The 26762-nt window shown below is 42.5% G+C and overlaps 1 protein-coding gene across 5 annotated transcripts; it reads right to left on the reverse strand.

The window, feature by feature from the left end:
* Positions 1-1141: 1141 nt before the first annotated feature.
* On the reverse strand, positions 1142-25256 carry LOC146966314 (ATP-dependent 6-phosphofructokinase, platelet type-like). 5 transcript variants are annotated; one of them, XM_085763380.1, is made up of 23 exons: positions 24982-25256; positions 22110-22183; positions 21408-21485; positions 20961-21150; positions 20094-20259; positions 19816-19860; positions 19594-19702; positions 18755-18850; positions 17852-17944; positions 16772-16897; positions 15904-15968; positions 14720-14789; positions 13640-13786; positions 10895-10965; positions 10704-10791; positions 9642-9794; positions 7701-7853; positions 6180-6344; positions 5903-5964; positions 5444-5555; positions 4465-4564; positions 3353-3458; positions 1145-2040 (listed from the first exon to the last, which is right to left on the reverse strand). In XM_085763380.1, the coding sequence occupies exons 1-23, from the start codon at positions 25073-25075 to the stop codon at positions 1884-1886; spliced, it is 2520 nt and encodes an 839-aa protein (XP_085619506.1). In that variant the 5' UTR covers positions 25076-25256; the 3' UTR covers positions 1145-1883. The 5 variants fall into 5 exon arrangements, with proteins under 5 accessions (XP_085619502.1, XP_085619505.1, XP_085619503.1 ...); XM_085763376.1 differs by lacking the exon at positions 9642-9794 and having other exon boundaries at positions 1142-2040; XM_085763379.1 differs by lacking the exon at positions 7701-7853 and having other exon boundaries at positions 1142-2040.
* Positions 25257-26762: the final 1506 nt, after the last annotated feature.

The following is a 26762-nucleotide window of genomic DNA, read 5'->3' on the forward strand; positions in this document are numbered from 1 at the left end:
GCGCATTCACACTCGCACAAGGCCGCACGCAGTTAATCTACTTTACTAATAAGCCACAATGCGCTGAAATTGTGAAGAGCAGGAGTGGACAGCAAAGTGATGGAGGGAATCCGTGTCATAGTGGACTCGATGAACCCGGACACCGGCGAGTGTGACGGTGCTCTGCCGCCATCTGCTGGCTGCAGGGAGGAACCGGACTGAAACCTGACACGCACCAGCAGGAGTCCAGAGTCCAGGGGCATCTGGTTCAGGTCCAAGGCAGAGAGGTGTTGTGAATCTAAACTACAGGTATAAATATATTAAAACTACAATTCTCAATGATGCATCCGTTTCTCCTGCACCTCACTCCTCACATCTTAGGATCCAGTGAGCAGAGGAACAGCTGTACAAACTGACTCTTTAAAAAAATATCTAAGCAAGATGTTCACTTTCTCTTATTCTCTTCAGTGTTTATACTGTTACAAACCTGAATGTTACTTGTCAACCAAGACTCATCTTTCTTAAAACCTTTTAACATGGACACAAGATCGACACAAGATGAAAAAGTGTTCCTACATCTGACTACTAAAGTCAGTTTATCTCTTTAGGATCATTTCTGTGTCCTTGGTGTCATGAGTTTTGTATTTTTGTATTTAGTTTGTGTCTCCTTCAACATTAAATAGTGATTAATCACAGTCACTACAATCAGAGGCTCGACCCTGACCTCATGGGCGACTAATCTGCTGGTGAGTCAGTCACTATAAATATGTGTCTAATATTTGTTAAAAGCCACAAAAGGTTGTTTTTTTTCTACTAAAGACTCAAAACTTTGGATACCACACATCAAATATGAGGGCTGCACAAGTAATTGTATAATTTGTGCAATATCCAGATCACAGGAGCTGCAGTTTAATAAAAGGTGTAAATGGATATGTTTGTTTGTTTGCTACAAGACTCAACAAAACTATTTTAAGTGAAAATGAAAAGTAAAAATGATATTCAACTGAAATGGTAATAACCTCCTCATAAAATCACAATATAAAAGTTTTTGTACATCATGCAGCCCTGACACATCTAAAAGATGATTAATCCTCCAACTTTAAAACTCCTTCAGCTGTCAAATACATAAACAGACCAGTAAATAAATCCATGGACACTAATCAGCACTTCTCAAGTCTGATTTTATTCTGTGGGAAACATTAGTCTCGTACACATCTAACTCGTTGGTGCAGTACGACAGACAGCTACTCGGTGCAGCAGCGCCTACAGTTAATAATATATCCATGTTTACAAGCAAAAAATAATAAACAATGTTAAAAAGATAAATATTAGTTTCAGTGTAAAGCACAGCACGCAGTTCTCTTAACTTACTGTAACAGCAGAGGAACTGTATTGCGTCAGTCGTACATAAATATGCTGAACCTCACACTGGTTCTAGGCAGAAACACACACTGGTTGTTGTATTTTTTTTTTTTTACAGCAGATACAGTGTCTATTCTGTCCTCGTGCAGCTCTGGGCTCAGAGCCGGCCTAAGCAACTGGAGACAGAGAAAGTGCAATTTAAAATCGACGGTGACACCAAACATCCAGGTCAACAAGGACACACACAGGTGCACGACAGGACAGGTGTGTGTGTGTGTGTGTGTGTGCGTGCGGATGTGTACGTATGTGTGTGTGTGCGTCTGGTATTAGGAGCGCTGCGGCGGAGGCTAGGTTACAGTTCATGATTTTGTCGAGACGAGACAGGGGAGGAGGAGTGAGACCGAGGGAGATGACAGACAGGAAATGAAAACACGGCTTGTGTCGAGCTCTTCAACAACACTCAACAAACTCGACGCCTCACAGACCTTCAGTCTTAACACACAGACTGGACATCGCAGGCCACCGTACAGGGCCGGGGACCTTCACATGGCTACCGAAGCGTCTGACTCTTTAGGCCGGTTGCGGACGACGTGCTCCAGCTGTCCGGAGTCGGAGACGTCATAGCTGGTCTTGTACTTGGCCAGGATCTTCATGAGGGGACGCAGCTTCAGCCACCACTGCTCCTTCGGGATCCTGTGACTGGAGACAGACGAGGAAACATCAGCTCTGTGTTTATTACGCTAATTATAACACTATCGTTCATGTCTGACGGGACAAATGTAATGTTTTCTTCTGACTGGGGAGCAGACGTTCCCATCTGGACAAGATTTTAAATGATCAAACCGGCATTTGGGATAATTCACATGGATTATGTTCATCAGTTTTTCTCGTGATTATTTTATAATTATTATCATTCTGAATTGATTTGAACCATAAAATGTCAGAAGACAGTGAAAAGTATCACAATTAAGAAGCAAACACTGGAGAATGTTTGGTATTATTATCTTCAGTTAATGAAGATTGTTTTTTTTGTTGATTGACATTTGTTGATTAGACTAATTCCTTATGCTCAAAATATAACTTAGTATAATTTGCATCATTGATTTTCACACAGACGCTCTGGTTTTTAAGTTTAGTGAAAGATGCCCCACAACTTCTAACCCCATTTCTGTATTATCCACCGAATAAGAACTTTCTTCAGACACAGCTGATCAAATCTATGAGCACTATTAAAGACAAAGTGAAACAAAAAATATACTTTTTTCATATTATAAAGCTGTGTCACAATAGCAAATATGTATGAAATTAATATCTTCACTTTTTGCGACTTGTTAAAGGGATAGTTCAACATAATCTCTATAGTTTTACGAGTACAGTAGGTTTGTTACGGGATTTCTTGGTTTCCCTCATCAAACTCATCAAATACTCCAACTCCAAAACGCTCTTGTGGACAAGTCGTGACCTGCACATTCACCACGCTATGAGATAATAACATAAAGTTACGAGACAGAGTTGTTTTCGAGGTAAATTCATGCAAAACCGCTGATGCGTGTTGCCTTTAGGGACAGTTTTTCATCAAGCAGTCTCTGCATTTGCCTTGAAAACAACTCTGTCTGGTAACGTTCTGTTATTGCAGTATCTCATAGCGTGGTGAATGTGCAGGTCACAACTTGTCCACCAGAGCATTTTGGAGTTGTTGGATTGTGTATTTGACGAGTTTGATGAGGGAAACCAAGAAATCCCATGAGCCTCCGTAGCGTAGCTCTGAGCAGCTCACGGCTCTGCTCCGCCGTTCTAAAAACAGCTTGCACCGACAATTAAAGGTAACGAACCTACTGCTAAGACTATAGAGATTATGGCAATGGGCCAATTTGCCAACATGTTGAACTATCTCTTTAAATTGGAGGCATGTGAACACACTTGTACTGTCATAGTGACAGTCTGCTACAACAACATCACAGTATTGAGGTATTACTGTAACTCTAAGTTCAGTAGTGCGCGTGATACGTACACAAAGTCTGTCTCCTCCTTGAGTTGTACGACGGGCTGGAAGACCAGAGCCCTGCGACGCATCCCCAGCAGACAGCAGGTGTCTTCGGTGTTCGCAAACACTCGGCCTGAGGCGAGAGAACAGAGCTCAGAGGTGGAACCACAGGAGAGAAGTTCAACTATTCCCCTCACGTACGTACGTAGAGAGAACAGACAGTGCGTATCATACAGTGTGTGTGAGGGGTTGTGTGCAGTGATGATGACTCTCTTAGAGCTTGTAGATATCCTAATAACTGTTCTGTATGGATCTACAGGAGAACTACGAATGGGTGATGAACAGAAAATCTAGAAACTAAAATTCAAAGCTGTGGTGATAAACGCCGATCAGCCACGACATTAAAAACCGGTCACAACCAGTGTTAATGTAGTGGCTCATCAGCGTGGAAGGCGTCACTACTAATAAAAGCAACTAAAGCAACATAAAGGTGCCGTAGACGCACAGAGAAATGTGGGGGCAAAGCAGAACAAAAAGAAAACGTGTGCTCATCCTTGAAATGTTGCTACTCGTATAAGCATGGTGGCTGCTGATAAATTTTGACAAGCTAGAGACACATCGTAGCTGCGCCCCACATGCGCCTGGACAGGCTGTGTGCTTCTTCAAGATATGGCAGGAGGGTGGAAATGACAGACAGGGACATGGAGCTAAATATAAACAAGGAGATGGTCATGGAGCCAGCATGTAAAAAGAGGATTTACCTTCATCTTATGTCATCCATGTGTATGGGAAATAGACATAAAAAAACATAGAAGAGGAGTTTTAACTTTAATTAAATCCTTGATACAATTATAGTGTGTTTTTTTTTTTTGAAAGACAAACTTTTGATCAGAGGTTATCAGACATTACTCAGCTGTTAGTGTTATCCATCAAAAAAAAGAAAGAGCATTAAATTAGACTACAGGGTGTGAATGATCAATAGTTAATTTCCTTCACGAGGACGAAAATACATCAGAGTATCAGACGGTGACTCCATGACAGATCTGGGTAAAAGGTCTGCTTCACAACGGTCACGTCTCTGTAGGGAGGGAGGATCAGCGACTACCAGTCATATCACACAGGTGCAACATGGACCTCACCTTGTCTGAACGTCTCCACCAGCCTTTTGGAAATCCACTGCATCGCCTTGGCGGAGATCTTCGTCCCGAAGTTACGGTCAAACGGAGACGGCGCTCCTCCCTTTCAAAAGGAATCAACACTTAGATGCTATGGATACACTGAACAAAATGTAAAAACAACACTTTTGTTTTAGAAATGAAATATTTTCTCAAATTTGATTCAAAAATGTGTTTGAATCCATCTTATTGAGCACTTCTCCTTTAAGAGAAGGCATTTTATTTTGAAAAATTACCTTTATAAACCACCAATCTCTGGATTTGTGATTAATTGGGTTACAGATGTGCATTTCTTGGGGCATGGTGGGTTATGGACCAGAATCCCAACCTCAGAAATCCATACTCTAATAAAAGCTTTTCAAAATAAAAGTGCAAATTGTGTGTTTCAGTCCGTTAAACCCAAGAGTTTTGCTGTGTCTTGCATGTGAGTTACTTTTTTGTGTGTATTTTCTACTGACTTGCATATTTTCTATCCACAGAACAAGAACAAAAACAAGAAAAGATGAAAAAATGAATATACAGTGCGGGAAAAAAAGGCTGAATTCAAATCAGATGCACCAAGACACCGGGCAAAGTTTTCTTTTAAAAAAAACATATTTAAAAGGTGCATATTTGTAGAAGTTGTGTTTATGTTTCTTAACATTCACTAATTTATATTCATTATTTCTTGTCTGTATCCCATTACTGGCTGCAGACACAACAGTTTCGCCTCAGGGACCATGAAAGTTTTGTTTAATCTTGTTTTATCTCCGATAATCTCTAGACGCACAGAGCCAAAACACAACAAAGCACATACAGCAGGAATGAGACTGAGTAATTATGGAAATACCATTCCAGACACAAACATGGAAAACTCCTCATTAAATCGTCCTTAGTCTGGAGGAAGTGTTCCCTTCCACTGATCATACTGAAACGGTAACTGATGTGCTGAGCCCTGCAGTACCTGCTGCATGTGTCCCAGCACATTCTTCCTGCAGTCGAACACTCCCCTCCCTTCTTCAGAGTACAGCTGGTAGATGAAATCTGTGGTGTAGTTGTCATTGCAGTTTTCGTTCCTGCAAACGCACAATAAAACAGATGGGTGAGTAAACCCCTCAGACTCTGTCGCTGGAGGTGCTGTTTATATTATTTCAACATCAAATTGTCATCTGTTGATCTGGTGGCATCGGCATCAGATGTGTTTATTATACAAGCTGCTTAAAATCAGATTCTGGGAGCTGGAAAGAGTGGATTAAAAAAATCTGCAGCAGCAGATCAACTACATGTCTGGTCTGTGCTGAAACACTCACATTTATCTGAGCTGCAGGCTTTTTGCGCATCTTGTAATATCACTTTAGAGATGAGGTTGTGAAATGTACTACAACCATCTGCACTGGGGTGATTTAAATTGTCATTATCTCACCTGAGGACCAGTCCTCTCTGAATGCTCGTCTTCATTTTCTCTGTCAGATGTTCAACGTTGGCCTGTGGGAGGAAGAGGAAGAGGAGACGACAGTACATTTGAGTGATGCTGACCACCAGATGGCACTGCTGATGGCTGGGACTCATTATCCAGCCTGAACGCCCTCTGCTGGACGAAGCAGGAAGCTGAGCCTAAAGCCTGCAGCTGGGAAGGTAAAATCAAGTGATGCATGACTTCATCATCTTTGCTCCAGTGTTTTTAAAAGTTAATGTGTCACCTGCAGGTCTCTGATGTCAAACGGCTCCTCGTAGATGTAGGCGGCGTCCGCTCCAGCAGCCAGACCTCCCACGCTGGCCAGGTAGCCACAGTATCCTCCCATGGTCTCGATGATGAACACGCGTCTCTTGGTCCCACTGGCCGACTGCTTGATGCGGTCGCAGGTCTAATGCAACATGCATATATATATACACACACTCACAATGTTAGTGCATGTTAAGTTACTACTGTGAGCTAGCCAGGCATTGTTAAACTTGTGTGTCAATGCTGTGAGCTGAGCTACCTCCAGTTAAATGTCCCTCAAAGATTACCACAACAAAGTGTCAAATCAAACGAGATTAGAGGTTCATACTCTGTTTAAATAAAACATTCCACATATAAAACAACAACAGCATGACACTCAAATCAAGGCCGACATGCTTGTTTATCAGTCTACACACGAGTGAGATACTGTACATCTAAACACTTTCAGGCAGATACAGGCTAAAATAAAAACGCTGCTTTCACCAGTTAAGAGACTGGAGTCCTGCATAAGGATGAGAAAGCACATCACATGGTAAACGTAAGATGTCACTTCTATGTGTAAAAGTTTAAAACAAGAAAACTATATTTTCTACTTGAACAAATGGTGTTGAAAAGTTATATTTTAAAAGTCCAATGCTGATAATCAGTTTGATATCAGGTGACGGTGACGGCAGAAAAGTGTACACAGATTTAAACACTACGACAACGTTAAAGGGGCACTCCAGCTTGTCTTAAATTCCCCAAAATGCAGCTTCTACTTCTACTTAGACCTTGCTTGCCTTGTTACTGGTACGTTCCATTTATCTCGGAAGTTGAAATCCAGAGCTGGGAATGATTTCGCATCCAGCTTTGTTAGCATTTATAGCTCATAATATGGATGATAAAAGCAGTATAATAGTGATAGTCGCACATCAATGTGTTAATTTGACTAATTTGACAACCAGACTATGTGGTAAATTAACAGTGTATTGTTCAGTTTTTATTCTGTTGATGCACAGACACAGAGATCTTGGATTGTGAGCTTAGGGTTACAGAAGTTAACATGAATTTCCAACTTCAAGGAGCATTTCTGATGATGTAGACGACTGGGAACATGGAAAATCGAACTTCCGAGATCGACTGGAACGCACTTTTTCTTGAAAACCCCACACCACCAGTTTATGGCAGCTGTTTTCAGACTGAGTAGCACATCTCATGACTTTGTGATATCAAATGGAGTGCCTCTTTAAAACTGAACACATACAAGTTAATGTCAGAGATGTGATCAGGGTGAGTTTTGGAGTTAGATTAAGGGGTTGTGTTGAGGTCTACAGAGCTGCAGCTAATACTGCAACACTTTACTACACATCTGCTTTTCACAGCCTGACTCTTGTTGATTATAAGCACTGGACCTTGAACTTCATCATGTGTCATTTATTTTCAAGCTCTTTGCATGAGCATCTTGAGCAGAAGCGCTCATAGAAGCTGAGAGCCGGCGGCGGGGTTTGAACTGCCTTACCTCCACGATGGCATTGAGGGCCGTGTCTGCCCCGATACTTAGATCAGTGCCGGGAACATTGTTACTTATGGTGGCAGGCAGCATACACATCGGGATGCAAAACTCCTCATAGGTAGCACGAGCCTCATACAGCTGCAGCAGACTCTCAAACGCCTGAAGCGGCAGTATAATGAAAAACGCGTTAGAGCCACTGAGAAGGGCCAAGACCACTGAGAGAGAGATAGAGAGAGAGAGGTGAGTCTCTCTCAGTGTGCTAGAGCGTGTATCCTGCCTTTTCCGGCTCTTTCCGTGTGATAGCGGCTATGGCTTCCCTTTGGCAGATAGAGGACAGGGTGACAGGAGTGTGAAGAAAAAAAAAACAAGAGATGGAGAAGAAAGTGAAAAAAAAACAGGGAAAAGAAAGGACGACAGATACAGCAAAGAGTGATGGAGGAGAGCTAGAGAAAAAAATAAAAGTACAAGGAAAGATGGTGTAGGACAGATGGAAGAAAGACAGGAGGAGACAGAGGTGAGACAGATGTGAAAGGCCGTTCGTGAGCCTCTGCAGCTCAATGATGCAGCGACGCCGAGTAAGCCTACAGTACAAAACGTTGACGGCCATATCTGCTGTGGACGGGCAGGCAGGACAAGCACTGATCGAGTCTGCACACACAGGAGGAGGACGGGGGGAGATGATGATGACGGTCAGGCCAAAACACACATGACTTTAAATCTTGTGTTACTGTATAACTTAAGTTAAACTGAAACGATCAAATGCTTTAAATAAAACAGCAAAGATCAGTGATGCTGTGTTATCTGTGTTATGTTTTTTATACATCAGTCTTGGCACAAATACACAGTAGGTGATGTTAATGAATGAAGTCAGTGTTGGAGCTTCATTATTAATTCATTAAAAGATGTTACACACAGTCTACAGGCCAGTGTGTGTGTTAACGGTGCTAAAGGTTGTTAGTTTAGTTTTATAACTAATAACTACCTACCCTACATTCATGCTGTTAACCAGTCATCTTGATGTTAATGACATGTGGGGATGGGGGTGGGGGGGGGGCACAAACACACAGCTGCGAGGGCGGAGAATCGCGGGCAAGGGCAGGCAGAGCAAACATGGCGGCCACGACACTTGGAGTATCTCAGTCACAGCATGCCTCCATGTTGTCACTCACTCACTTACCTGATGGGGGAGGGAGGGAGGGACGCTACTCTGCAACGTGGCCACGCAGCACAGACGTGACTTCTTCAGTCGTCTGTCTGCTCTGGATTTCTAATGTTTTTTAATTTAGTTTTTTGGGGGTTTGTAGCAACCAAGAACGTAGTAACGGCCAATAATGTAATAACTGTCAATTATGTAATAACATTGGCCAGTTTAACTGTATTACAGCCAATTTGTTTGAGTCAATAACGTAATAACTTTTTTTACTAGTTAAAAAACTTTTGCAACAGTTATTACATTACATTTTCAAAGGTTTTTTTAATACTAGGCCAATAAGGTAATAACTTTTTTGCCAATAATGTAATAAGTTATGACATTACATTTTCAAAGGGTTTTTTAATACTAGGCCAATAACGTAATAACTTAAAAAAAATTGCATTATTGACTCAAACGTTTTATTACATTATTGGCAAGTTATTGGCTTTATTACATTTAAAATGGTCAAAATTATGACGTTATTGGCCGTTAATACGTTTTGGGTTGCTACAGGGTCAAACTCAATTTTTCCAGACGCCATGTTCAGAGTGAGCGATTTCTCCCTTCTTGAAACATGATTGGCTGGCTGGCTGGCTGGCTGGCTGGCTGGCTGGCTATGTAAGCATGTGTGTGGATGTGTTCGGGTATTGTCTGCTTGCGTGCGTGCGTGCATGTGTGTGTATTTTATATTTATATGTACTGTATTGTGTGTGTGACGTGTATCTCTACTCTCGTCGCCAGCCCCCATCACTTACAGTAGTGATGGCGTTCAGAGCCGTGTCAGCGCCAATGCTGAGGTCTGAGCCCGGCACATTGTTGGAGACAGTGGCTGGGACCATGACCATGGGCACACAGAACTCGTCATATTTCCCGCGCGCTGTTAACAATTCCAGCAGTGACAGCAAGGCCTGCAGGGCAGAGCCAAGGGCTTTAGTGTCTGCAGGGGGGCAACTCCTGCCAGGGGGGGAGGGGGGTTGGGTTGATCTGGGGGTTGAGAGGTGCTACTGTACTTGCCACAGGGAGAATGGAAAGACAAAAAAAAGTGGAGGGTGCCAAGGGGAGGAGCCAGGTCTATCACAACGGACAGCAGCGAAACAGACAGGTACCACTCCACACACACACACACACTCTCTCTTTAAAAACACACACATACACACATCATCTGTACAGTACATACACATGAAACTCATTTACTTGCATACGTCACAGGAAAAATCAAAGCTGGTGGGCGTCTAAGTGGGAGTGCGTGAAATGGCTGGAAGAAAAGCAGGAGCTCTCTGTTTCTAAATAAAAATTAAATAATTATATCATTTATATTTCATGTACAGAGCTTGGTTTCTTATAATAAATAATACATAAGCCTCCAGTTGAGGATCCTATGTTCCTTCCATCTATATCTATTTTCAGCGCTGAATGTAAACAGTGAAGCAACGTTCACTGTTGACAAATGCTGCGTTTACTCCAATTCGTTCTACTGCTTCAGGTTTGGCAGAGAAAAGACTTTGAAGCATGATTATGTACACGACTATGCATGGATCCATATAGTGGCGTTTAGAGGGGATGATACTGATGGAAAGGATCAACATTAACTATAACATACAGTCTCTATATGCACATTATGACATTATAATTAGCAAAGCTTCAAACGTTACTGTGGGATGTTCTCACTATACAAATGAAATATATAACTTTAAATACTGTTTGCAAGCTAAAAGTGCTAATAAGCTTATTTATGGACAACAAAATATGAGAATGTAGCTTTATTAGTAAATAAAGAATAAGACAAGCTAAATGGGACAAAGGAGTTTTGAACGTACCTCGAATCCACCAATAACTAGCAGTGCATTTATGTTGTGCATTCGCATCTGTTCTGCAATTTTTTCAACGTGCTTTGCGGGAAGAGTTCTGACGGCAGGAAACAGCAACAGGAAACAACAATTTTGTCATCAGTTCACAAATTGTTTTTGTTTTTATCAAAATAGGGTGAGCTATTTGTTTAAAACTTTACCTTTTGGTTCCCAGTAGAGATCCACCCTGTCCCGTCCATCCTCCGACATCAGCCCATTTAATCTCCTTAATCTGTGGGGGGGAGATGACGGAGGCAACATGCAGTCTCAGAAGAAGCACTCACATAATATTTTAAAATACTTGAGCCTTTTTTTGTGACCGTTTTCTCCCGTTATCCATGTGTGCTTGTTTTATAAATCTAAAGCTGCATGTAAATTTTTGCTTTTGCTACTTGGCCGACATCCACAACATTAACAGCTGTTTAATCACCGCTGGTCTAGAAGAAATGTTGTGGTTTCGGCATCAAACTTCATTTTGTTTACTCACCGACAGCTGTTTCCACTGGTTTAAAGCAACAGCAATGCGGTTAGCATGCTAATCAGCTAGCTGCAGTCGTTATGACTCGTTTCATCACTTTCTAATAGCAACAAATGTAGAGTCTAGTCCCTGAGGACGTAGCTGCTCAGACACACTGTATTTATCTGTTGTCTTGTTGTGGTTAAGCAAACAGCTGTTGATGCTAACGTTAGCCACGTAGCAATAGCTTTATTTGAAAATAGCTCCTTTTATCATTTAGCTGTTGGTCCATTTATCACAAATCTTAAAATACTCTAAATGTGCAGTCGTGTAGTTTCCAACATGTTCTCTAGTGGTCTCAGAGCAGAGACCGTTAGGGATGAAAGTTGATTTTGTGGACACACTCTCTTCTATACAACGGTGGAACTGCACCAATGAAAACACAGAGAAGTGCAGCAGAGAGAGTCCCAAAGCACTCAAGTAAAGAAACTCATTACTCCCACTGGTCTAATCTTCTATGGGTCAGTTGAAACCGTCTGATTTCAGACGACAAGGACACGCACACACAGGGTGTTGTTAAACTAACCGGTGATATGAGACGCACTGAGATAAATGGACCAGATTTGGCTCATTCAAAGAGCAGCACTTGACAAAAGACCTGTCCTGAGAGGATTTAGGGTTTCTCACCAGAGGATAATAAGAGTGAGTGTAAAAACCAGTTTTCCCAGTCACAGAGCCAGAAAATAGTCAGTGTCTCAGATGACAGCTCACAGAGCAAGTTTACACAGTACAATACAGGCTTTACACCTGCTGCTGTGTGCTTTTACTTTTCATCCAAAACGCAAGACTACCTCCATATCTCAGTTTTGTTTAAGCTTTACGTTTATTCTACTTATTTAAAGTGGTGAGTGTTTCTTCAGCCGACTCTGCTGCCCTCTGTCTGATCACTGTGGTACTGCAGCAGCTTTGGGGAAGAGCAGAGCAGAGGAGGGAGAGCCAGTGTGGGAAATTGGCTTACATCAATCTGGACAGATTATCCCCCGGGTTTTCCCTGATTCTTCAGTCAGGGAGCTAACAGCGATTGTGCACTGCCTGACTCTCATCAAGCTAAGCCAATTCTCTTTCAGTTATTGCTTCAAACATGAGAGTAATAGACGCCAATTTTTTTTTTTTCCCTTGCTAAGCTGTTTCGGCACATTTTTTAATGAATATATCAAGAAATCTCGGACCACCCCAGGAAAATCTACATGTGTTAGTACATGTATCAGTTAGGGATGTCACGATTATACATTGTCTTGGTACAATTATTGTCAGAGAAATCATCACGGTAGTACGATTATCACTATTATTATGCATTTATTAATTTCACAACACTATGAATGTGTAAAATCAAATATAGTCAAAATATAAGTACATTACTCATTGTTTACACAAAATATTTCAATTATTTATTATGTGATATAATATATGACCAATTATTAATCACCCAGAAGAAGTGTTTGAAATATTCAGGTCATAAATTGTTATTTATACCAAATGTTTACGTTTATTTCAATCGTTTTTTGTTTTGTTTTTGTTTGACAAATGCTAAGCTAATATTTAAATTACTACCAATTCAATGTTATGCACCTTTATTTTGGTGCACATCTCCCGATATGGTTCCAACATCATCTTTTTTGGAAAGTAACGGTATTTAGGAATCTTTACGATTAATTAATTGTGGCGTTTAATACCACGATTAATTGTGAAAACAAGTAATCGTGACATCCCTAGTAATCAGGGCCGGCCCTAGGATTTTGGTGGCCCTTGCACTCTAAGTGCAAACACCAAATCACTGGTTACAGACATGTTTATGCCCTCTGAGGTTAGAGGCCATTTTCTCAACTTTTCTTAAATTTATCTTTTTAAGATACTTGCAGATGTAACAATACTCAAGTGTTTTATGTCTAAATATTAGAACCTCCGCTGTAAGCACACTGAGGCCATTTTGTCCTAGAACACTGTATAAAGAAATATTTTAGGCCAAATGCTAGAAATTTGAGGTCTGCTTTTTGAAAAATTTCAAATCCCTTGTGAAAACACACTTTCAGTCATGAGAATGAACTGTTTTGGTGCTTGAAATAGGATATGAATACAGTAATATATAAGTGTAGAAAACAAGTCTAAAATGAAATTTTGTAAGATTGCTTTTAGGAGCACAAATGTTGTCATTCTGCCGTTCTATTTTCACCAAATGTCTCAAATGTGAGATAAAAGAAGCTGAATATTGACTTCAAATGACATATAAAGCTCATAGCGTGCACGTGCAGACCTCAGGATGTTCAAATGACTTGAATGAACCCCGGTACCTTTCTGATCATGTGGCCCCCCACCTAACGGCTGTGGCCCTAAACAACCGTAGAGTGTTTATGCCAGGGGCCGGCCCTGCTAGTAATGCAGAGGTACCCACCTGTCCTTTGTAGAATCCCTCGAACCCATCGCTGACAGCAAACATCTTGTGCCCCTCAGAGATGCCCACCCTGACGGCTGAGCGGACGGCAGCGTTCATACCTGCTGCAGGAGCGCCGACGTTCAGCACGGCCACGTTGAAGTTGCTCTGAGTAAACACATCATATGAAAATGTAAGTAGTTTTACCATCACAGTAAATAGGGTTCATTTGAGTTGATGCTGCTGCTGCTGCTGGACAGTTGTTGAAGCTCTCCAGAGTGGATCAATAAACAGCTCGTGGTCTACATGCTGGGCCTACAGTGGTCATTATCACAGATGCAGGGGGGAATCAAACCCTGAGGCGAGTTTCACAGCGTGGAGCCTGACATGCTGCCTCCACACCTCACTGATCTCCAGTGTGTGCTGTCTCTTTTGGAGCTGCAGCAGCAGCAGCAGCAACAGCAGCAGAAGCAGCAGCAGCTCCTGGCAGGGTTGAACAAGCCATCCCTCAGCGGGGAGCCAGATGTCATCTGATATCACTGAACAGCAGACCTGCGCTGAGCAACCTGCGGCTCACACGAACACATCAGTGACTACAGTTTTTAGGCCGCAGAGCAAACACACACTGGGTGAGACAGCAAACCCGTGAAATCTGTTTATTTTTAACAAGTCACCTTAGTCACAAGCCACCAAACAGCTAAACTAACACGCTGTAATTTATCTGCTCACAGATACGTATATAATTCACGTATTTATAGGGATACTTTCCCTTGCCTTGTTTTGTGTCAAGGATATCTCTGAAAATAGCAGCAGCACAGAGCATCACGACTGCAGTGGCTGAGTCATTATTCGTAGGCAGATCCTTAGGACAGTGTAATAAAAAATTAAACACCTCAGTGTCTCAGGGAGGCTAATCGACTCTAAAAACAACCTGCACTCCAGGCATGGTGGGAACTGCTGCTACCATGTGTTAAAAAAACAACAACTACAGCTTAGTGTGTCTGTGTGTGTGCATTCGAGTGTGTGCGTCTACATCTGCTGAGTTAAGGACTGACGAAGCTGAAAACACTGTAAATGTGATGACGTCATGCGGCGACTTACAGTTGGCAGTTCACACTCTGGTTTACGATGAGCCAGCAGCTTGTAGGTCTTCAGGTTGTTTTCAAAACTCCTGCAATAAAACACAGCAAGTACACAGCACCTGTTCAGTGTCACGATACCTGACGTATAGTGACGTGTTTGTTTAGTTTAAGACCCAACAAACATCACATCCTCAGGTTTAATCACAATTTTTGTCCATATGATCTCAATATGATGTTTTTTGCATATTGTTAAACCAATCAGCTCCTTTTTGTTGACTATATCAGTCTGGTGTTGTGCTCTTTAAAGGGATACTTCATCCAAAATCGATAATTCACCAATTGTCTACTCACCCTCATGCCAACGAAGGGTTCGGAGGTCCGGCTGGCAACGGATTTTCATATAATGGCGGCGGATAGAGCTCACTTTTGAATCGTCCAAAACACACACTATGAAACAACCAGATACCTCCATACTGCTCGTCTGTACTGACCCAAGTGTCCTGAAGCTGTGACATGAAAAAGTTGTTCGGAAAAAATTATTTGATCTCTGTTTTTAGCCTTGTTGTAGTAGTAGCTCCCAGTGGCTCTGTTGATGTTTGTGCACATGCGCAAGATTTGCTGCGATCCCCCATCCACTTCCAAAGTCTCTGGAAGAACTATGAAGTTAATCTTTCTGTCTCTGCTTCCATAAATGGCCAGGTGTAGGGGAGGCTATTCATTCATCTTAGTAAACCATGGATGTAAACACGGAAGAACATCTCGCAGCAAATCTCGCGCAGCCACTGGGAGCTACTGCTACAACAAGGCTAAAAACAGAGATCAATTTTTTTTCCCGAAAACTTTTTCATGTTGCGGCTTCAGGACACTTGGGTCAGTACAGACGAGCAGTATGGAGGTATCTGGATGTTTCATAGTGTGTGTTTTGGACGATTCAAAAGTGAACTCTATCCGCCGCCATTATATGAAAATCCGTTGCCAGCCGGACCCCCCCTGCAACTCCAAAAGTGTTTTGATGACTCAGAAAGTTCTCCAAACCCTTCCTTGGCATGACGTGAGTAGAAAATTGGTGAATTATTGATTTTGGGTGAAGTATCCCTTTAACAGCAGCTGTCTGCAGCTTAATGTCAATGTCAGTGTCTTGATGTAGAGGGTACTGCTGGCTGTATTAAATCTGGTCCCAGCCAGCCGTCACTCATACCATACCTGCCCCGAAGCTTCACGGCCTCCTCAAACCGTTTCTCGTCCATGGCCTTCTGCACCTCCTGGGTCTGGGAGAGGAGAAACAGGAGAGTGTTTTCACTGTCTGAAGCAGCAGCAATAATTCATACAGTGTACTGTCATACTTTATGTACAAAAGAAGCACCAAGTTTCACATCAGTTCAAATTATCAAACATCTGCCGGGAACGCCTCAGATATCTGAAGTTGCCTATCATGAATAAAACAATCAGAAACTCCTTCCTGCTGTGAGGAGAGAAAAACAATACAGGAGGAAACATGTCATCATCTTCTCCAGGGGAGGATATGTAACCTTGTTTTGACCTGTAATAAAACTTCCTGCCACTTAAAAAGCATCTGAAACCAGTGTTGAGACATTTTCCACCACCACCCTCTCCTCCTCTGTCAGTCAGAATCTAATCATGTCGAGCGAGTACAACAACAAAGCTGCTTTGTGCGATGCTCTGCACATGGGCTGCTATTACATCATCATCATCGCCATCATCATCATCATGCTGGCAGTCATTGCCAACCCTGCCAAATGCTTGGGATAATCATTAACCAGACACAACTGCCTCTCAAACAATACGGCTCTCTTGTGAACATTAGTGGCACTCCAGGCCCAATGGGCTGTGCTGTTTGTCATCATTACTTAAGCCCCTCCAACCCGTCCCCGTTGACTCTGCCTCTGTGATTCCTGCACAGTCATTTCTGAGTGCTTGTGTTGTGTTGGTACGTGCTTTGCAGAATTCCTTCTCTCCTCGGCTCCTCTGCTTTTGTAAACGTGTGTGTGTGTCTGTGTGCGTGTGTGTGTGGCAGCGTTGGCTCGTCTCCAGCCCCCAGTCCGGTACTTACCATCTGTACACACTCCATCAGGGGCAGGCGCACCGATTGGTTCCCGCACAGAGAGACAACACAGGCTGGTGTGTTGGCTGTGGTCTCCAGAAGGGCGAGAACGGCCTCCACACCCATACGACTGGCCTTTATGAACACATACACACACACACACAGATTAAAAAAAAACAACATGCATCATCATCATGATCAAAGCTTTGTTTGTTTCTCTATTAACCCTCTTCCTCTTTCCTTTGCTGACATTTTTCTAACATTTGGAGTCAATTCTCCGCCATATTCATCATTTTCTCCTGCTTTGACGTGAAGTGATCTGCTGCTCACTGTCTGTGATGAAAGCGCTTCACGTGCTGAGCCATAAATCTGCTAATGTGCTTAGCCTAAAACCTGGAGCCATTTCTCCTCGGCCACACGGGATTAAACATGAAAAGCTCTGGACAAACATCTCAAATGAAGAGCACAAAGATAAAAGCTACATACTGTATCACCTTTTACCTTTTTAATACTGTTTTTAATGTGTCTTGTAAGTGCAGGATCAATATTGCAGGTAAAGAAAAAGACAAATCAAATATCTGTTTTCTATGAGGGAAGCAAACCAACAATTATCTTGATTTGTCAATTAAATGTCAGAAAATAGTGACACAGTCCAGGGTGATCTATTTAGACAGCATGTTCTATTTGATTATCAATAAAAAAAAAACAAATATAATCAGTTTAATAATCAGTTATCATCACCAAGGCTAAATTAAACAAGATTTTCCCTGATCTCTGACCTTTATGCAGCAGGTGCATGACAACAGAGAGCAGGTTTTCTCATTGTTTCTGGACTGTTTTATGATTACATTAACCTGTTGTTCCTGTTTTGTTATTATCATATCTAAGATTTTTTTAATCTATTTATTGTCCTTTCTATAAGTCATGTACTTGTCTATATTTATATTACCTGAGTTTGCTTTGTCTGTCTTAAACCATAAATAATCAATCCTGATATTTGAGAAGCACACGTTTGATAATTTTGTTAGAAAAAGACTGAAATAATTTATCAATTATCACAAAAATTGCACTGATGTGTGGTGAACGTACCAGGATGCGGTCAAAAGCAGACGGGGTCCCTCCTCTCTGCACGTGCCCCAGGATTGTCACTCGCGTGTCGAACCCCAGACACTTGACAACAAGCTGGGGGAGGTTAATAAGATGCACAAGTACAAGTTTAAGCAGAGATCGTGGCAGCATGTTGTGTTATTCCTCTAATAGGAAACAAACACTACTGGAAAACGTAAACTACTGATTCTGATTCATCTCAATGATACTGATTCATCTCATCATGCATATTAGTGAGTGACACAGCTAAAAGTGGAAATCACAGTACGTACATCTGCAGTAGAGAGAACTGAGAAACATGCAAACATCCACACGTACTGTATGTAGTGCACAAAACGGACACATCACACTCTGAAACACAAACACAACAGAGACGCTGAAGAAAAGGGGAAACAGCAAAGCACAAGCAAAGCCATTCTAATTTTTCAGTCATGTTAGTGGAGGGCGAGCTCCCAGCTTTGTTTTGAATAATCCCAGAAGAAGATCCCAGGAAGACAGGAAGTGCTGCATTAAACTGAAATGTACTGTCAAAACAGAACAAAACAAAAAAATGTTTCACTTTTGTTAGAGTGAGGTCAAAACATACTGATAATGACGACTGTGAATGTGTCAAAACATATTCAATGAAGTTGCAAAGTGAGGTTTTAGTCGCGTATGTGCTGTATGTGTGTGTCTGTGTGTGTCTTACAGCTGTGGCAGTAGTCTGGTGAAAGCCATCTTACCAAAAAACTAGCGAGTGTGTCTGACAGAGCATTCCAGAAACACAGCAACAGAGTCAAAGCCACACCAGGGCAGCAGTACAAGTAGTATAGAGGTGATACAGGAGGGCAGTCGAAGCTGGAGCTTGCCACACTCTTTTTTAGAAACACACAGCTCTGTACTTACATTCTTAATATTGTCAGTGGTAATGGGCTTGTTGTTATGATCAATCGCCCCTTCGGCTACAATTATGATATTCAGCCTTTTCATCCCTGCTCGGTTCTACAAGGAGGGGGGTGGTGGAGAAACAACATGACAGAAAAACTCAGACCGTGGCTGTGACGTGGGCTTTCAGAAGCACGGGGGCCCGACGACGACATAGACAATGACGACAGCAGCGCTTTCATAATAAAAGCCTAGAATAAATGTCACTGCGGCGTCTGTTTGCACTTTGTAATCAGCAATATCCTGCCGGCTTTTATTGCTTGGTGTTAACTGCATTATCACAGGCTTAGCATCCAGCAAGCACCATGAGGAAAACTCTCATCATCCTGGTGAGAAAATTACAGAATATCCAGGCCAGTTTTTGTAGTTGTTGTAGTGTAGTGACTCCCATCAGTCGGGTCTCCATGCTTCTGGCTTCCCCTTTCTTTACACTCAGGTACTCACATCCTTGACAATACTAGAGGTTATAGGCTTCCCGTGCCTGTCAAGGGCTCCCTCTGCAACTATGATAATGTTCAGCCTCGTGCCTCTGGAGCGCGTCTGAACCATACGATAAATATTTCCAAAAGCAGGGAAAAAAAACAAAACAAAAAAAACACAATGAGACACAAGACAACTGAGACTACACACTTTCCTCTATGTCAGAAAATCAGGACGTTCTCCTTCGAGAAAGACACAGAAGTTATGAAGGATAATAACAACTTTTGTCAGGTCACAGGAGATTACACAACATGGCGGCTGATACGATACGATTCGGTTCATTGGGTTTAACTGTGGCGAGATCAATGAGATCGTGTTACCGCAGACAGTTTTTGACACATTTTCTCCTCCCAGCCGTCCTCTGGGGGCATCTCAGGGATCAGCACCCAGTCCGCCCCGCATGCCAGGGCGCTCACCAAGGCCAGGTAGCTGGGATAAAAGCACACAGACGGGGACAATGTGTATATAAACACAGGTGATAACGGTCTTTGTTTGTGCCTCGGGAATTATGTTGTTGCATCTGCTATCAAACGCACTCTTACCCACAGTGTCTGCCCATGACCTCCAGCACAAACGTCCTCTGGTGACTGAAGGATAAGAAGGGAAAATGTGACTTTTTTTGACATTTATATACATTTAATTCAAGTGAAAAAGACATAAATGATTCCTATCCCTTCTTAATTTCTTTCTTGATACTCTAACGCTCTATTTTCAGTCGTGCATGACTTCATATTTGTTAAAGATCAACAGTATTAAGTAGTAAAACAAATATTTCCATGTTTATTTTGCCAATAAGTTTCCTTATCATCAGCTCACTCACCTCTGTGCGGTCGTCATAATTGCGTCCACCACCTCGATGATTCTGTGCAAAGCCGAGTCGGTGCCGATTGTCATGTCAGTTCCACAGAAGTCGTTATCGATGGATCCAACCATCCCTACGATGTGAAGGGCAGAGTACTTCTGAACGGCATCGGCCTCGATCAGACCTGGAAGGAAGAACAGGTTCAGGACCGAGCTAATGTGTAATGTGTTTAATGTGTTTTCTAAGATAGCTCAGTCTGGTCACTCTCATAAAACCACAGAATGGACAGAAATGGAAACTGCTTTTTTGTACCGTATGAAACATGAAACCCCTTCAGATTAACTGTGTGTTTTGCTGTTTTTCATGCTGGAGATTATCTCTACTGTCAGGAATGTAAGACTTTATCCTGTGCTCACTTTCATACATATTTAATCTGACCATACAAATCTCCTAAACTTACACCAGGTTTAGCATGACAACTTGTATGCTTGCTTGGTGTTGTCTATTTAAAGTAAATGTTAAATACTAATCATAAAGTATTAGTGCTAAAAGATGAGTAAGATAACATACATCTACTCTTGCAGGAGGTGGTTTTCCAGATTATTTGAATCATGTTCACTTTTAATGATGTGGCGAGAGCAGAAAACCCAGCTTCATTTACATAATGACACCACTTTAGTGTGGATTAGTCATCCCATCACAAAGCACAACCTAACTTTCACTCACTTCCTATGTGACAGTATGACAGGTGCAGAAAGTTGCAGACAAGTCAAGTTTTGTTTTATCAACATTTCAAGTTTAACCTAGAAACAGAAAGTTGCATCAACACACCCATCATTAAATAAAGACGGACAAAGAGGAGTTAATCTCTCCGCGGGACAGTACCTTGCTCCACCAGCTCTCCCAGCAGTCCGCTCCACTCCTCCCTGAACAGGTTGGCTCCCGTCAGACTCCCATCTCCACCGATCACACACAGGTTGGTGATGCCGCGCTGCACCAGGTTGTGAGCGGCCTTCAGACGCCCCTTGTGGTCACGAAACTCTTTGCAGCGGGCGCTGCCGATCACAGTCCCACCCTGACGGCGACACAGGCGAGAATTTATTCAGTTTTTAAAATCCCTCAACGCTTTGACTTCCTGTTTTGTTCGTCTCAGTTCTGTTTACACCAGGATGAGGTTCAGCGTTTTGCTTTGCAGCGCCGTCACATGAGTAACTATGAAAACAATTGCTTTCTATTTTAAAATGTTTGATTATGAAACAGAAATACACAGATGAGGTAGAGTAGATGACGTCCTGTGATATGTGTGAGAAGCTGCCCATGATAATTACTCACTACTTGCAGCATGCTTGAGACGCTTTCCCATGTGGCTTCCTTTATGTTCTCCCCACCGTCCACCATACCCTGATATCCCTGATTAAAAAAAGACAAATACAAGAAAATAAACACGAGAGATTTTAAAATAAACATTCAAGAAAACATCAGTAGATTGAGTTCACATAAACTAAATAAATATCCCTGCCCTCTTGCAATACCACACACAAAATGATACAACATGTCATGTAAAAAAAAATGTAATAATTATAGTCATATGGATGGCTTAAAGTTTTCCTATCCAGTGTACTGTGGTACCTGAGTGGGAGGAGAGTTTCACATCAGGCATCTGCCAAAGCCTCAAGTCAGTTATGTAACATCGCAGCCAGCGAGCACGACCACCACACACACACACACACACAGATACAGATGTGCTGGGATCACAGGATGAGCAAGCAAAAAGCTCCTCCAACATCTGCTGCATCCCTGACTGCATACATGTAAAACTGGGACACACAGCGCTGTCGTGATCCGTAATATTATGTCGCTGATGTCATCTAATGCTGGAAAAACATTTAAATATTTAAAAAATATGATACAATTAAAGATAGTACACAAAATAGTGGCTGCAAGTCGTATATTTTTCTGTTTCTGGTCTAGCAAATGAATTGTGCAAAAAAAAAAAATTCCTTAGTCATGATGACCACAACATTTTGGGCTCACCTCATGAATGAAATAAACTTTTGCCCCCACATATAAACCCATTCGAACCACAGCACGGACAGCAGCATTCATTCCTGGAAGACAGAAGAATTAAAGAAAAAATAATTACATCTATATTCAATAAAAACGACATTCGTGCAAAACAGCAATGCCCTGATGAGCAGGCTAAAGAAAGCTGTAGCTGCTGCACAGAGAGAAAAAAAACTCATAGGAAATCATTGTAAAATCCTGATTTTCACAGCTGTTCCATAGTTTAAGCTCCATGGATATTTATTTAATCTCTGTCCCCAAAAAAATACTGCATGCAGCTGTAAAGTTTCAACTCCACCTCTCTACATATTTATGCATCTTGAAAATGTGTGACAATGTTTGTTTTGATAGTGCATGCAGAAGCACAGGGTTATGACTGTTTATTTTTTTCTTCCTCGTCTCGTCACAGTAATAATAACCAACACCACATCTCCATGTTTGGTCAGAAAGTCTCTCTGCTCCTCCTGCAGCCTCTTGGTCAGTCTGGAGTAACACTCAGTTATAAAACTGCTGCTGCTGCTCTGTGGCTTGAATGTTAATGGGCCAGGTTATTAGTTTAAACCCCCCGACAGTGAGAATAATAGAAAAAGCTTTACCCACAACAACACTTAGACAGGAACTTGGCTGATTGTAGGAGATATAAACAAGAGAAGAAAGGAGGCCGAGTTAGTTTCCTCTGTGTGTGTGTGTGTGTGTGTGTGTGTGTGTGTGTGTGTGTGTGTGTGTGTGTGTGTGTGTGTGTGTGTGAACTGGTGAAAGCTACAGCTGTCATGGCTGCCAAGTTGAGCTGTTACTTAGCAACTCAGGTTTTTTAAGCCAGCGAAAGAGTGAGAGAGATCTGAATAATAGAGAGGGGGGAAAAAAACTTTAGTGGTGAAGTTTAACTAGGGAAAAAAGTTAAGAAGTTTTTTCAACGTGGAAAGTTACAGAAGCAGCGGAGAGAGGGAGCAGCTATTCACCACACTGAGCAGTGACCTGTTACTCCGTTACATAACCCTGTTCAGATGAGCAGTCTACTGTAACTAAAGGACAGAGGATCTGAATGTGAGTGAGACAGAGAGTAAATTCAGATGTTATTAAAGTCCCGTGTCCTTCTTCTTCTTTCTCGTCCAGGTTCAGTCTTTGTCATCAGAGCGGCAGACAATCGCGAAGTTTGCCCACCTCGTTCTGCATGACTGACACTTTCTCGTCCAGAGTGGGTGAAAAGACTAAGCCAAGGCTACACAATGCCCTCTGACACTGACGTTCAGCTCCTGTCATGCATGCCACAGCCTCATTGGTTTGCTCTGGGGCCAACTCTTGTTTCTTTTTTTCCCCCCTCTCTACTATATGCATGAGTGTGTGTTAGTGTGTGTCCTAAAAAACCACCAACCACATATCGATTCACTTCCCCCGAGCCAGACAGAACAATGACTTAGCAGCTGAGTATGAAGTGCAAAAAAAAAAAACACATGCACAAGTTGATTTCTGATTGAAGACATGTCACTGCATGATTTACAGGTGAAATAACACGAATCAATAGTTTGCACTGTTACACTGTCATGCCTAATGGAAGAGGTGAACACAATGGAGCCACTATATCAATATCATCAGTTATATTACAAGAGGCGATTTTCCATAACTCAAAAAGATGCTTTTCTATAATGCATCAGCTATGGAAAGTCGTCTCATTTGATCCTTACCACTTGCACTGTATGATGCAAAACAGTCTGAATGTGTTTTTTGTTCATTTGTTTGTTTGTTTTGATGATGATGAATCAGTGTGTTGTGATAAGAGTTGTGATTTCATAACAATAAGATAGTAGATCAGGAGTTGTGTAACAGAAAGGTTTGCATGTTCTAATACAAACACATCAGCAATCTCAGTGTTATTCAGTTGAAATATTTAAAATATAGATAGATATAAAGAGGAAATGATGATTTAAGACCAGAGGTTGTGCTTTATGGGGATTTTTCTGCTACACAAACCGACTGGGCTGTAGTAGCTATTACATTTTGATCTGCTCAACTGTGCAATGACACTTCACTGGTTTTAAGAATATACAAATACACAACTCTTGATCGTGGTTAGTTACTAGCCTAGTAGGAAGCGTGTGTAAACCGCACTACAGTCAAATGAAGAGCCGAGTAGGTGAGTCACACGGAGCCACATGACGAGGGTTTCCCTCCCTGACTGACGCACGGTCTGCTGGGAAGAGACGCAGCGGGGATGGATGTATGCAGCTCATCACGTACACAGGATGCAGGCATCCTACAGCCACAGCCACGGCTAACTAACTAACTAACCCGGCATGCTAACTTACAGTACGACAGTAGGAGGACCCCCCATACCCCCCTGCACCATACCACGGTGGGGAGCCGCAATGCAGTGCGATGCAGTCACTGTCTTGTCTTGCTTCATCCTCCTTTAACTTTAATCAGGTTGAGACGGTTCATCATTAAAAAAGGCAACTTAAGCTCCTCAGTTGTGATAAACAGTAAACCGGCTCGGCTCGGCATGCATCGACCTTGACAGCTTCCTTCCTGTGTGTGTTAGTGTGTCTGTGTGTGTGTGAGCATGTCAGCACAGCACACACACCAAATCAGTGACACAGTGTGACAGTGTTGATGCTGTTAGCACCGATGCTAACCAACTGGCGGGCGGGCTAACTGAATGAATGGTCCCTCCAACTGACAAAAAAAATGTCATAATATACAGCAAAGCCGGGGCCTCTTCAAGGACAGTGGGACATCTCAGAGCTGTAGCCGTGTGTCCTCATCGTTTCCCCCCCATAGGCTGACAAACACGGATGCTACGGTGTGATGGGAAAGTGTCCTATTAATGTGTGTGTTTTTATTTTACCTTGAGCATCCCCTCCGCTCGTCAGCACCGCGATGGCTTTACCCGCTCCCGACAGGTTCTCAAAGAAGATCTTCTTACTGTCCGGCTGCGCCATTTTCACAGCGGTTTTACGGTCCCGTTCGTCGTTAAAATAGTTACAAATGTGTATTTAAAAAAAAAATGTGCTAAGGAGAAGATGATGAAGGGCACCGGTCGGTCGGTCGGTCGACTCGTCCGCCCCCTGTACCAACGTATGCCCGCTATCCTCTCTCCTTCCTTCCTCCTGTTCCGCATCTATCCGCCGCCGATCAGCAGCAGGCAGCAGAGTGATTGACGTCTCAGCGGACCAATCAGAGCTCGGCGTATGTGGCCCGGTTTGATTTTGAACCAATGGGAGGGGTTGAGACGGATAAGTGGGCGGGGCGTCATCGTGCAGGATCTCAGACACGTCGTTTGGGGTATAAACCCACCTAAACTAAACTACCCGGTAAGTTTTTTGTGTTTTTTTGGTTGTTGCAGTGTTGCCAACTTGGCGACTTTGTCGCTAAATCTGGCGACTTTCCAACCCCTCTTGGTGACTTTTTTTGTCAAAAGCGACTAGCGACAAATCTAGCGACTTTTTCCCGTGATATTACAAACGTTTCTGGACCTGAAATCACGTTATCACAGCTGTTTTCAACGAGCAGCGGCGCTGCCGCGGGCACTCACAGGTATTCAGCCTATACACAGTAGTGTCACGGAGCTGCCTCCGCTGCATTCAGAGACGCACTGCTCCACGCCACAGACATAAAGAGCGCCGCTGGCCGCTGCCGCCGACAACCGGCAACCCCCCCCCCGCTGAGATAATGACGTCATTTAGCGACTTTTAGCGACTTTTACAACAGCCAATAGCGACTTTGCTTACTGAGGAGTTGGCAACACTGGGTTGTTGTTTTTTGACTGAATTCCTCATAAGCAGCTGCTGAAAACGGCTCGAAACAAGTCACAGTGTTATAGGATAAATACATATTGCTACAGTCACTGTGACATCATGGAATAACACTGATTGAAGTGGGGACACATGCTACATCATTGTCACATCCATGTTATTATAAGGATGTAGCCTACACCAGCATGAGAACCTGAGAAAAATGTCCTTCAAGCTTGGTACATATCAATTCAGTCATACACTCCTCTTACTTTGAATATGGCTTCTATATCTTTTTGTTTTTGCATAATGCATAGGCTACTATAGCCTATGTTCATGTCTGTTTTTTATCTTTGTCACAATTATGGACCTCAGCTGTTTTGCCAGTCCCCACAGTTGGTTTTGCACATTTCTGTTTACTTATAGCTTTATAACTTACCATTCTTGTCCAAGATTATCAGTACAACAGAGTCATAGTTTCACCAAAGTCTGTTCAAAATTGCATCACTGAATTAACTGACTGTGGTCTGTGCAGGAAGTGCACTCGGTGACATTTATTTTCTGAGATATTTAGAGAGCCACCCCCCGCTGACTGATGTTGGTGCATGAGAACATCTGCTGGGCTTTGAGGTCTGACCTCATTGCGGGTCAGATTCTACAGTAAATTTGCTCAAAATCCCTCCTGACAAACATGAAACTTGCAGCTTGTGCACTGATGTCAGTGCTCAGCTTAGATCTTGTCTCACTGTCTCCATCCAGTGGCACCACGAACAAATTACAAGTATTTAGATGTTGAATGTGCATTTTAAGCCAAAGTCTGATACAATAACTTTTACTGTAGCTACAGTAGGTGAGATATTTCCATTCGCATGTAATAGGACATGGAGCCTGTTAG

This window comes from Trachurus japonicus, chromosome 20, assembly GCF_045865225.1.
Source record: "Trachurus japonicus isolate A0001 chromosome 20, Traja_1.0".
Lineage (NCBI taxonomy): Eukaryota > Metazoa > Chordata > Actinopteri > Carangiformes > Carangidae > Trachurus > Trachurus japonicus.

Coding starts and splice junctions, on each gene's coding strand:
- LOC146966314 (XM_085763380.1), bottom strand. CDS start 25,075: ATGGCGCAGCCGGACAGTAAGAAGATCTTCTTTGAGAACCTGTCGGGA. Junction 18,851..19,593: donor TGTGTCAAAAACTGTCTGCG/GTAACACGATCT, acceptor CCCTCCTTGTAG/AACCGAGCAGGGATGAAAAG. Junction 17,945..18,754: donor CCACTGACAATATTAAGAAT/GTAAGTACAGAG, acceptor AACCTCCCCCAG/CTTGTTGTCAAGTGTCTGGG.